Source organism: Geotrypetes seraphini, chromosome 3 (genome assembly GCF_902459505.1).
Source record: "Geotrypetes seraphini chromosome 3, aGeoSer1.1, whole genome shotgun sequence".
In the NCBI taxonomy this organism is placed as follows: Eukaryota; Metazoa; Chordata; class Amphibia; order Gymnophiona; family Dermophiidae; genus Geotrypetes; species Geotrypetes seraphini.
The window spans coordinates 46,875,550-46,889,084 of NC_047086.1; the positions used below are offsets into that span (position 1 = coordinate 46,875,550).

Sequence of the window (13,535 nt, forward strand, 5' to 3'; positions counted from 1 at the left end):
ACAACTAGAGATCCGGGGGAAGGGAAGGAGTGGGAAGAGGCAGGGGGTGCCAGCTCCCCCACTATGATGGTGCCCAGGGCAGACCACCCCCCTCCCCTTACTATGCCACTGCCTGCAAGGTTTAAAATCATAAATAAATACAACTTCAGTACCAAGATACTTCAACAGACACTAAATCATTAAATGGAATGTATTTTCCCTGTCGTCACTGACTAGCAAATGAAATCAATCTTCTAAACATAAGAGTACTGTATTTGCCAAGCTCTACGAGCCAAATTTTAAGGCGCATGTCCTACTTCGAAGCCTATCCTGGAATAAATGCTGTGGGATACCTCTTTAGTACCTAATGATTCTTCAACAGTCTACAAAAAAAAAAAAAAGCTAGAACAAGTACTGCAATTTTACTGTTGAAGGAGTTAAGTCAATCCAAGACTTAGGGCTCCTTTTACAAAGGTGCGCTAGCGGTTTTAGCGCATGCACTGGATTAGCGTGCGCTAGCCGAAAAACTACCGCCTGCTCAAGAGGAGGCGGTAGCGGCTAGCGTGCGCTATTCCGCGCGTTAAGGCCCTAACGCGCCTTCATAAAAGAATCCCTTAGGAGGGAAGCTTATAAAGGTGGATTTATTTTTACCTCTAACTTGTGCTATTTTAGCACAGGTCCCATTTTACGGAATGAGACCTAGTTTATCCTGAGTTAACAATAAAATAACCCATTTTCAAAAAATTTATCCAGATATCTTAACCCTCCCCCCCTTCCCAGGTTAATTCCCCTCCCAAAGCCTCCACCTAGGTAATCTCCTCCTACTCAAAATACCAACCAAGAATACAGATCCCTGAAATGTAATGTAATCTTTATTTGCAACCTAAATGTAACCTATTTGTCATATTACCTAGAAATGTCCAGTCATCTTACTATCTAATTGCAAGTTCTTCTGGAAATTATCCAGCTATCTTACCTTCTATTCCGCCTTGAACTGCAAGGTATAGACGGAATAGAAGTCACTAATGTAATGTAATGTAATATCTTCCCTCCTTAGTCTGTTACTAGCCATTGCCTATACCCCTTTCTTTTGGTGTCCTACCTTGTCAAAACATAATTTTGTCATGACCTCTCTACTTTTAAGAACACATGAAGTGTCAGGCACAAAAGGAGAAGTTAAAAAAAAACAAAAAACCTAGTAGAGTGGGGAGAGAGGAAACAAATATATATTCTTAAAAAATTAATTAAATATTTATTATTTGCAACTAGCCACAGTTCTAAGTGAGGAAGTAACCTAAATGTCCTTCACCTTAATTAACATTGCTTTCTCCACAAGTCACTGAACCAAGCTATCCAATATCTTCATTATACACTTCTCCCTCCATATTCGCGATTTCAGCAATCGTGTTTTCGATTATTCATGGTCTTTAGCTTGCTGGTTCCTCCCCCCAAATTATGTCCGCTTGCATAGAGAAATCGCTGATTCCAAGCTTTTACAGAGAAATTAGATGATTCCCAGCACTTTCTTCAGCGTGTTTTGCCTCTTCTTCAGGAACAGGCCAGGTCTCCCAACATGTTATTTGCGGCTTCATCATATTCACGATGGTTTTTAATAGAAAACAGCAAATAACATATAAAAAAGTTATTCGCGATTTTTCTGTATTTGCGGTTTTGTTAATCCCCTATCACAGCGAATACGGAGGGAGAAGTGCACTTAAGGCTTTTCAACTGGAAAAACTCGGGATTAAAACTCACAAAAGTTGTCAGGTAAACATACAATTTGAATTTTGTCATTTGACGTCCAACAAGCAATGGAATACAGTCATTGGCCAGTGGTATTGTAGCAATATTCTAGGACTATTAAATAATGGGATAAATTTCCTTCTTTGTTTTTATTATACTTTTTATAGACCTAAATCTATCTGGAGGCTTTTCAGTTTTAGTATGACTTGGGCAAATAAATTTTTAGTTAATACCTAGGAGCTATCTTCAGTAGAATAAAGCTAGTGTTCATACAGTAGCATACAGTGTTATCAACATTTAATTCAGCAATACACACAGTAGAAACTCTCCATCTATCACCAAATGGCTTTGTAGCTCTTCTCAATATTTAAAGAAAACCATTTCACTCAAGGTCCATAATATACAAAAAAAAAAGAAAAGTCTAAGTTGCAGTCTCTTGAAGGAGAAGTGGAAAAGTTAGTAAATAGACATGATGAGCAGCTTTCAGATGAGAAGTATACCCCAACTTCCTGGAAAAGAAGTTTAAAAGTTAAGGTCTTGGAATTCCATTTAAGAGAGAGAAATTGCAAAGACCTTCTCAGCTAAAAAATAAATTTCTATAGGGTCACATAGCTAATGAACTCTCAACACAAAATGAGACATCAAGAAGTACAAACTGGCAAACCCCTGTGATTAATAAAATCTGTTCACTTTATATTAAAATAACCCTTGAATGATTATGGAATGTTGAGATCCTTGGGCAGAGGAATTCCTCCCTTTATATTGCTACCATGGTTCTCAGAGCTTTATAAGATATGTGCAAATGTATTTTTTTGTTTTAATTTTTCAGTTGGTTCTGCAGCATGGCTGTTGCGTATGTTGGCCGAGCTTGTCTACTTTCAATTGCATTTCGGAGGTACTGGACCCCTCCACAGCGCTCCCAAATCTCTTCAAATTGCCTGGGCAAAATTTCAGCCCCCCTTTTTCGAGTTAGGCCAGTCTCCTCGAGATTTAGCTCACACATTTCCATGTCATCCTTCCCTGAAACAAAAAATACAAAACCAAGTACATTACAAACATATCCTCGGTTATAAGGTTTTCATAATGCGGATGTCATGAGGTGTTTGTGCTCCTTGGCTAGCACATGCCTAAAAAGGGGTGGGGGAAGTTATCAATACTAGCTATTAATAAGATGGGTTGGGAGTACCCTAATAGTGTGGTGGCATGAGATCATGGATAACTGAGTTCAATTCCCAGTGCAGCTTCTTGCGGGCCTGGCAAGTCACTTAACCATCTATTGCTCCAGGTACAAAAAAACAGCTTAGATTATGAGCCCACTAGGGACAGAGAAAACATCTGTATATAATATGTACAGTACTGCCTATAGAAATTATCGGTAGTTATCGGGGTTATTTTTCCATCGGGGTTATTTTTCCATCAACTTGTGCTATTTTAACATAGGTAGGGCCCTTTTTATGTAATGACACCTAGTTAATGAACACTTCTTAATGGTAGCCCACATTGATAACTTCCCCACTAAAATGTTTTACACTAAGAGCATAGAGACTGGAACATAAGAATTGCCACACTAGGCCATCTAGCTCAGTATCCTGCTTCTCAGCAGTGGCCAAGCCAGAGTATCTGGCAGAGTAGCCTGATTCCATGCTATTAACCCCAGACATAAATTATGGCTTTCCCCGTCTAGTTTAATAGTAGTTTATGGGCCTTTCCTCTAGGAGAGAAGGAAGGGGGGAGGGGAGATATCATACAGATGCTTAAATACTTGAAAGGTATTATTATATAGAAACAAAATGTTTTCCAGAAAACAGAAGATGGTAAAACTAGAGGACCTGAATAGAGGTTGTGGGGTGGTAGACACGGGAGTAATGTCAGGAAATTCTTTTTCATGTCAAGGGTGGTTGATGCTTGGAATGATTTCCCAAGTGAAGTGGAGGAGATTAAAACTGTGATGAAATTGAAAAAGGCATGGGATGAACACAGAGGATCTCTAATTAGAAAATGAATGGTATAAAAACAAACCTTATATGGTTGCATGTATGTTTGATGTGCTGAGAGGTGCTTAGAAGATGAATCTGGCTGCAAAGAAGGAAGGTACTGGGAAGACTGCCATTGCCTGTGTCCTGTATATGGCAGTCCGGTTTAGGAAGGGCTGGAGAAGACTTCAATAGAAACTCCAGTAATTTAGAACGTGAGGACAGTGTTGGACAGTTTGTTATGGTCTATATTCCACAAATGACTAAATAGTTAGGATAGGCCGGAGCAGGCTTCGATGGCAACTCCAGTAGTTTAAAACTAAGGACAGTACTGGTGGACTTCTATGGTCTATGGCCCAGAAATGCCAAAGAAAGACAATTTAATCATGGACTAATAATGTGTGTGACTAGTGAAGACTGGATGGACTATTTAGTTCTCTTTATCTGCTGTCATTTACTATGTTATCAATTCTACTTCACTCAGGTTTTTGTTGACCTCTGTCATATAGTATCTCCCTCAGCCATCTCCTCTTCAAGCTAAAAAGCCCTAAACTCTTAAGCCTTTTCTCATATGAGAAAAATTCCATCCACTTAATCATTTTGGTCACCATTCTTTGAATCTTTACAAGGAAACATTATCCCTAGCAAGACTATCACTAGGGATGTCATTTTACAGGTGGTGCTGACAGGGCTGCAGTGAGTGGGTGTCACTTCTGGCTGAAGACTATTGGATTGCCAAGGAAAATGCTGGTAGGACCCACAGGAAAGTGAGGGAATGTGTTCAGAGGGGAAATAGGGGAACAGACCCCTCCCCCCCCCAAGACTACTGGAATAACATTGCTTGTGAGGTGGCTCATAAGCAATTATTCATTTACCAATATAGCCAGCAACCTATGGGACTGTTATACCATGGGTTGCTGATTCCCATGATCAACCAAGGTGCTGTAAAAGCTTGCCTTTTATTGCACCTTGGTAACTTCCTCCCTAAATTACAAATATTTAGAGACATAAGTGTTTTTCTCTTTCTTTAATGGTTAGTGCAGTGGGCTGAGAACCTGGGTTGTTGCCACTGTGGCTCCTTGAGTAAGTCACCTAAGCCACCACTCTCCCAAGTAAAAAAAACACAACTTAGGGGTCCTTTTACTAAGGCACGCCAGCCATTTTAGTTCATTAAAAATTAGCGCGCACTAAATGATAACGTGTGGCAACGCATCCATAGGATAAAATGGATGCGTTAGTATTTAGCATGCATTAATTTTTAATGCACACTAAAACGGCTACCGCACCTTAGGTAAAGGACTACTTAGATTGTGGGCCCACTAGAAACAAAAAAAAATACCTGCATTTAATGAACTGCTTTGGCTGTACCATAGAAAGGTGGTATATCAAAACCACAACTCTTTACCCTTCTCTATGTGCATTAAAAAAATCTTCAAAAGCTAGTTGGAATTAAATAACGACATTGAATATTGGTAACCAAATGATGTGATTAATGTGAAATAGGCAAGACACATACTGATTTTAGGTTCAATAATGTCTGATGCATTTGTTTAACTGATGGTCTTTCCTATGATAAAATTATATGCATAATTTATTGTTTACTGGAAGCTTCTATACCGCTACTAATGACTGGGGAGTCAAGGCTGAGCAGTTTGCATGAGCTTCAGTAAAGGTGTTACAATACCTAGTTCAAATTGATATATACTTTATTATGATGCATACTTATCAATCAGCAGGCTTTGTTTGGTAAAATTTCAATTCTATAAATATAAGTTGTCTATTTCGGACAGTTTCTATAGAATAATATATGTGTATTATACATTTTGCCTCATCTGTCTCAATGAAGATCACAGGTATTCCGATGCCCACTTTGAAAAGTTAACAAAAACTGCACATTAATGATTATTTAGGGTACAAATGAAAATAATAAGACAAAAGGATGGAGGGACCTAACACTATTGAAAAATGAGTGCATGTATTATTTAACAAAATTTTAAAAAACCTCTTGATCATGTGAGAGAATTGAGTGTTTTGGGTGGGGAAGAGGTAGGGAAAAATACCAACCAGCTACTAGGAGTATTGGTGCCTTATCAGGATGAAGTTCCATCTGTCGGGCAATCCATGTACCATCAAAATGGGCATACCACCAGCCTTTCTTCTTGTTCTGAGGATCTTTGTACTGGTCCACAGGGCGAATGAAGGGGATGCGGAAATAGCGCTGCTGACGGTTCATTTCAATTTCCTGCTGCCGGGCAGGCAGCTGAGCAGCCAAATTCTGCTGGGCTGGTATAGAAACACAAGCAACAGTTCAACGGCCAGACTAAAGACCAGAAAATCCCACAACCATCAATCCAGCCAAAAAGAAAGTAGTAGCAGGCATTTAATTCAAGTCAAAATACCATTTTAACAGAAATTACCTACACCTTTTATTTTCTAAGCAACTTTTCGGGGGGGAAGGGGGGGCATAGATTCCCCTATTCCACTATCTCAAAGCAGCCATATTTCCTTGCTTGCTTACCAATCAAGCGGCCGATCTGTAGAGGTTATAGAATTTGTAAACATCAAAAGGAACATGAACCGTTCTTATTCTGTGAGGACCCCTTTTATTTACAGATCACCAAATCCAATGGACTCTTTGCAGTGATGAAAAGCAATACAAGCCATACAAACACTAAAGAGCAAAACATATGAAATACAGATTTAAAAGCAAAGGAAATGGGGGTCCCTAGAACTATTTGCATAAACTCCATTTTGAAACATTTTCTATTTAGATGATGTTGGCCATTACAGTTGCACTTCAGGAAAACTGGAGGAAGAAGAGCTGCTGTTGCTGTTTCCATTGATAATACAGAAAAGGAGACTTTCTGTAAGGGAAAGGGAAAGGAAATACTGATGAGGGACTAGGATCCCAAACTAAAGGAAGGGAGTTCCAACCAAAAGCTGAAAGAGCAGCCAACGGACCCAAAAATTAGGGATCTATTGTTTAACATTTCAGAAAAAGATTCAGCTTCTAGATAAGAGAAAACAGAAATTGGGAAAATATTCTGAATTTCACTTGAAAGTCAAATATCAGTGTTCTGTTGTGTGGATGGTGCCTTAAGGTGCACCACACAAGTGACATAAAGAAGTCATTAGTGAAATGTGTGGACCTATTTTTTTTTAAAAAAACAATTGTTTGTAAGATAAAGTCAGAGGATCGATGACAAACACGGAGTTAGAATACTATTTTCATCTGGGAGGGGAGAGTCAGATTTTACAAGCACAAACCGTTTTCAAATGATATTTGCTTGGTTTGTATACGGAGGGGTCCTTTTCCTAAAATGCACTAACAGGATTAGCATGCTATATATACTAAGGAGCCCGTTTTATACCTTTGGATTTCTTAGCATTTAGTGCACACTAATGGTTAGTGCGCACTAAATCCATTAACATGCCTTAGTAAAAGGACCCCTTAAATGAATTATATTAAAAGCAATCTGAGTAATACAATCATTTATTTAAATGTCAGATCGGAGGCCTGTAGAACAAAACACAAATATATAAAACTGCCAAAAATAATTTTTGTATGCCATATATGAGGGTGTTTCAAAAAGTAAAAGCAAATTTAATATTTTGAGATATATAATGCAATTGGAGATACAAATTCTATGTCATTTTTCCACATAATCACCCTCATTTTCAACACACTTAAGAACATAGCATAAGAACATAAGAATTGCCGCTACTGGGTCAGACCAGTGGTCTATCGTGCCCAGCAGTCTGCTCACACGGCGGCCCTCTGGTCAAAGACCAGTGCCCTAACTGAGACTAGCCCTACCTGCGTACGTTCTGGTTCAGCAGGAACTTGTCTAACTTTGTCTTGAATCCCTAGAGGGTGTTTTCCCCTATAACGGACTGCGGAAGAGCGTTACAGTTTTCTACCACTCTCTGGGTGAAGAAGAACTTCCTTACGTTCATATGGAATCTATCCCCTTTCAATTTTAGAGAGTGCCCTCTAGTTCTCCCTAACTTGGCGAGGCAGAACAACCTGTCCTTATCTACTAAATCTATTCCCTTCAGTACCTTGAATGGTTCGATCACGTCCCCTCTCAATCTCCTCTGTTCGAGGAAGAAGAGGCCCAGTTTCTTTAAACTTTTGCTGTTTGGCAACTCCTCCAGCCCCTTAACCATTTTAGTCACTCTTCTCTGGACCCTTTCGAGTAGTACCGTGTCCTTCTTCATGTATGGCGACCAGTGATGGACGCAGTACTCCAGGTGAGGGCGCACCATGGCCCGGTACAGTGCCATAACAACCTTCTCCGATCTGTTTGTGATCTCTTTCTTTATCATTCCTAGCATTCTGTTCGCCCTTTTCGCTGCTGCCGTGCATTGCGTGGATGGCTTCATCGACTTGTCGATCAGAACCCCCAAGTCTCTTTCCTGGAAGGTCTTTCCAAGTACCGTCCTGGACATCCTGTATTCATGAATGAGATTTTTGATACCGACATGCATCACTTTACACTTATCCACGTTGAACCTCATCTGCCATGTTGATGCCCATTCCTCGAGCCTGATTATGTCACATTGCAGATCTTCGCAATCCCCCCGTGTCTTCACTACTCTGAATAACTTTGTATCATCCGCAAATTTAATCACCTCACTCGTCGTACCAATGTCCAGATCGTTTATAAAGATGATGAAGAGCAAGGGTCAAGTTTCAAGTTTCAAGTTTATTATATTGTTTGATTAAACGCTTTTAAAATTTCAAAGCGTTTTACATAAATAAAATAGAGTAGACTTACTTATACAATTACTATTCGTATAAACATACTGGGAAACAAATTTGGACAAGAAGACAGCTGATAACATTAGGAAGGTGGGGAGGAAATACAATATTTATTTAAAGATTACATAAAAGGAAAACACAATGGGGAGATAAGGGAAAAAATGAGAAACCGAAAGGAAATCTGAAAAAATGAGAAATTGTAATCTGTCAGTTAAAAGCTTCTTTAAAAAGAAGACATTTAAGATTCTTTTTAAATATTTTTAAATCCTGTTCTAATCTGTCCAAGCACCGAGCCCTGCGGCACCCCACTGGTGACGATCTTCCAGTCCGAGTATTGTCCATTTACCCCCACTCTCTGTTTCCTATGTTCCAGCCAGTTTTTAATCCACATGAGTATTTCACCCTCGATTCCATGGCTCACAATTTTCCGAAGTAGTCATTCATTCAGAAGACTGTGAAGACTGCCTCTTGCTTTCAGGCTCATAGTGATTCACCCAGATTTCATCCTCTGTATCAATACATGCCAGAAAGCCTTCTTCTCCTTCATCGTTATACCATACCAAACAGGCTGTGAAAGTCTGCACATGAATCATCTTGTGCTCATCAATCAGAATCCTACGTACCCACTGTGCACACAACTTGCGATACTTGAGAACCTCCATGACAATGGTATGTGCAGATCCAATACTGACATTCAATTCCCTGGCCAGAATTTCTAAAGAAATGTGCCTGTTTTCACAAATAATGGCATCAGCACGACCCACCTTCTCAACAGTGACAGCTGTGTTGGGATGACCGGAGCATTCCTAACAGGATAAGGAAGATGGTAAAGTAGGATTAACTGGAACCATCCACAAATACAAATTATCCCACTTTAGAGTGTCAAATATAGAAAAGGAGGGTAAAAGGGTCTTAGAAACCCTACTTGATTAAACACACGTGTGGTATCCAGACTTAATGGGTTAGAGTCATTGACGCTTATCTCCATCGCTTCCCCAGTGTTTTGCTTAAATATTACTGTTACTGATTTGGTATATAATCAATTTTTTATAAGACATTATAACAGTAAGTATTTTTGAAGGGGTCAGCAACCTCTATTATGATTTTGCCTGAAGGAATGTGGGCCTTGCTCACTATTTTAGGATAAGTTTCATTTCCTTAGTAGGGTGCCTTTTTCTGGGAAATCACGTGTTATATTTCTGTTTCTGCTGTAAGAAAGTGATAATGTACCTTGCCCTCCTGAACATGTATCAAAACTGCAATGCTTAGAAAAGTTGTGTATTTACTATAGTCTCATAAGGACACCCAGATGACCAATGGTATGCTTTGCATTAGGACCAATCATGAGTTGTAAAAATGTCTGTAACTAACCTATAGGGACCCCCCCCCCCCCACCCCGGTAGCATCCCGACATGTATATGAGAATGGTATAAAATAACTTGCTTTTCCTCATTTGGACACTTCTGAGGCAGAACTTTTATTGCCCAGGAGTCCTGCATATGCTGAATAAAGATACTTTTGTACTTTCTTCATGTGTATGGTTTTTGTGGCTGCCCAAGTGACCTTTCATTTTCACTTATCTTTAGTGTGCGGTGTCAATTTGCTGTTACTTCTGGAAATGCCCTTGTACAAATGACCTTCTTCAAATTTTCAAGCCCTGTGAGGCAGTCACTGTCAGTTTTGATAAGGTGGTGGTTCTGTTTGGTAAGTTAAGGCATCAGGGCCTTTTATTTATGGTTTCTAGATTTTTATTTTTGTTGGTTCCAGCAGTATTTCCTCTCCTTTTATCCTATGGGGATTCTCTTTTTCTGTGAGAGGGTCCTTTGTTATTGTCACCGGAAATGGCTGCAGCAGCTCTTCTTCCTGTTTTACTAACACGCAACTGGTTGGCATTTTCTAAATAAGAAACTTTTCAAAATGGAATCTTTGCTATTCATTCTAGGAACTCCATTTCCTTTCTGTCTCATATAAGGCAGGACAGATCAGAATGGGCTGGAGTGGGATTTGACAGCAACTTCAGATATTGGGACATGGGGCAATGCCAGAAAGACTAACAGTTCGAGCCTCAAAAATGGCAAGGACATATCAGGATCAAGATGAAGAATGAGTGTTTTATATCACATTCACACTGTATACAGTATTATGACTATAAGTGATGTATGTATCAGTGAGAGAGAAGGCATCGTGAAGTGGAACTCAGCAAGTAAAATACTGTAATAATACTATTGGACTGTTGACTCAAGAATGAATGTGTAAGTGGGCAGACTGGATGGACCACCAAAGTCTTTATCTGCTGCTATTTACTATGTTACTACATAAAAGGGAAGTCATCTGTCCCCCCCCCCTCCACAAAAGCCAGTCAGAGTAGCAACTGTCCTAGGTAAAAAGCCACGGACCTGCACTCCGATTACCACCTATGGGTGTCCATATTACTCTATGGCTTAAATCTAGGCTTAGATATATCTAATGACCATATAGAAATACACTTCTCCCTCCATATCCATGGGGGTTAGGGGGCAAAGCCGACCCGCAAATATTAAAAAACTGCAAATAATATTCGGGACGGCTCTGACCCACCCCTCTGCTTCCTACGCTCCTGCCCCGTGCAGATCACTCATAGGAAATGGCTGCCGTGAGCTCCCATTGTAGTCTCTTAGCAGCCATGTTAATTATATTTTTTATACTATATTATTTCTTAAACAAACTCAGAAACAGAGCTTTTTTTTTCTCTGGACATGCTTAAATGTAGCCATGAACTGCTCTTTCTTTATTAAAGTCTATGGTTTTCACTTCCAGTAGCAATCATACTGAATATAACTATTAAACAGTACATATAGCTTTTAACCTTCAAAGCCAGACACCCTCACCAAGGCTAGACTTGCTTAAGACCCAAGCTCTGCAGATTTTTGCTACAGTAAAATGAACATCTTTTATAGCTATAATAAACTATAGTAGATCATTAGTTCACAAGGCAAACATTTTGGCTCATTTTCTGGTTGCCACCCACCCCACCCCAACTTTAGGATGATTTTTTTTGGGTTCATGTCGCATAATTTAAAAAAAAGCTAATGTATATTATTAATTTTTAATGATAATTAAAAATGTGCATCAATTTAGCTTGCACTAAATTTTTTTCAGGTACTTAGGGACCCTTTTACTAAGATATGCTAAGAAATTAGCTTAGCGCTTTCTAATGCAAGATTTTCCCATGTGCTAAGTCTATTTTTTACTGTATCCATAAAATAAGCTATTTAAAAAACGTTTGTAGGTCTTGTGCTAATTTGTTCATAAGTGCCGGCTCTTTAGGCACCATTAGGTGCCTTGAAATTCAGTTAAAAACATCGTTTCAATGGCATTTTTTACTGAGTTTGGCAGCACTTTTTAGAGAATCCAGGCCTTAATGTGCAGTAATATGGATGTGCTAAGTGGTTAGAGCAGACATTCTCACTCTGTCCATTAAAAATGAAAAAAACATGCATGCTTAGCCCATGAAAACAGGAAAATTTCTGCAGGTGGCTTGCACATGTCCTCCAGTAAGTGTTTTTCAGTCAGCGTTAGGGTTTAGCACACCTTGGCAAAAGGGTCCCAAAACATGCACGTCCTTACAAGTCACAGACAAAAATACCATGGTGTATTTCTAACAAAACACTTGAAAAACTAAATAATATAAATAGCGACTGTATATATTACTCTGCAGAAAATAGGCAAGAGCTACGTACACCATGGTTAAGTGATCTAAATATTTATACTTCTGTATACTACACCCTTGGATCTGGTCATATCACTGTAGCAAAATATTTTAGATAAGGTTAGTTGTACAAAGCTTATGGGGTCATCCCCCTCCTGGAAGTTAGTCTGAACGCATTACCATCTCCCATTACCACCACCACTTACGTGTGTTGTTCAAAAATGGAGCAAAATCTGCAAATAGATATTTTACATTGTAAAACCATATTACAAGTACACTGCTGCTTATAATTGAACGTACACATTCCATTTCATAAATCCAGGTAGCCAGACTCCTGGGGACTTCTGACTGACTCCAAATATGTCTTCAGTTTTTATTATTTTCCAAGCAGAAAGCTAGTTAATCCATTAGATGTCCAAAATCATCGCCAATAACACTGCAGAAATTAAATTAAAGACCTCAATGGAATGCTTGCATTGAATGGGCAAGTAGACCCAGTGATGAAGCAGTAAAATCATTTTTATTTTCCAGCCACAGTAGGAGCATAACTATGTATTTACAGTCAGCAAATATTTACTAAAAGAATGCCAGTGAGAAAAAACCCCCCTGTCATTCTATATCATCTATAAACCTTAACATGTTAAGAAAAATTGAAGTTGTTCTTTTTGATGTCTCTACAGCAGAAAGACCAAAGGTTAACACCTGTCACTATTTGCTGTCTTCTAACCTGTAACTTGCAGTAGTGTGTGTCATCAGCACCACCTTCCTGCTAACCAAACATCAATTTTAAATGGCATGTCTCAAAGTTCTTCAGCAAAATACAAATGTGTTTCCTGAAAAGAAAACATTCGTAGCTCTGAAAAACACATAAGGGGCAATTCTATAGCTTGGTACAAAGATGTAGGCACCACAATGGAGTAGGCTTAGAGATAATTTTATAATGGCACTTAGGAGTACCTCAGTTTCTAATACTAGCACAAAGCAATGGTACCAGGGCTGTGGAGTCAGAGTTGGAAGCAATTTTGGATGGAGTCAGACTCCCCGATATTTAAAACTATTCAACCAGCCAGGAACAGGTTAAATATCATATTGATGCTGGCTATTTTCTACTGAATATTCGCGATTACGCTAGCTGTTAACTGGCTAAATCGTGCAACATAGCTGGCTAGGCGTGGATATTCAGCGCTTAACTGGGCATATTTAGCAGCTAAAACAGGCTGCATGAATAGCAGGCCTGTCTTTAGCCAACAAGAACTTAACCAGCTAGTGCCAAATATCAACATAACCAATTAACTTGCTGCGGTTAAAAAGAAAACTAAATATACAATGCAGGTCACCGAAAACAGCCCAGCACTGAATATTCAAGTTGAGTGCTGGCATCAGGTGG

At 39.2% G+C, this 13,535-nt stretch overlaps 1 protein-coding gene across 10 annotated transcripts in view; it reads right to left on the reverse strand.

The window, feature by feature from the left end:
- Positions 1-1,206: 1,206 nt before the first annotated feature.
- The window catches only part of MYO6 (myosin VI), a 426,976-nt gene continuing 414,647 nt past the window's right edge, over positions 1,207-13,535 (reverse strand). For 8 of the 10 annotated variants that reach the window (XM_033936482.1, XM_033936481.1, XM_033936480.1 and 5 more), the window contains 3 exons: positions 12,355-12,381; positions 5,760-5,978; positions 1,207-2,742 (listed from right to left, as the gene is read on the reverse strand). In XM_033936482.1, coding sequence (XP_033792373.1) covers positions 2,540-2,742; positions 5,760-5,978; positions 12,355-12,381 — 449 coding nt within the window. In that variant the 3' untranslated portion in view covers positions 1,207-2,539. The remainder of the gene's footprint in view (positions 2,743-5,759; positions 5,979-12,354; positions 12,382-13,535) is intronic. The other 2 variants (XM_033936483.1, XM_033936478.1) reach the window with 1 other exon arrangement.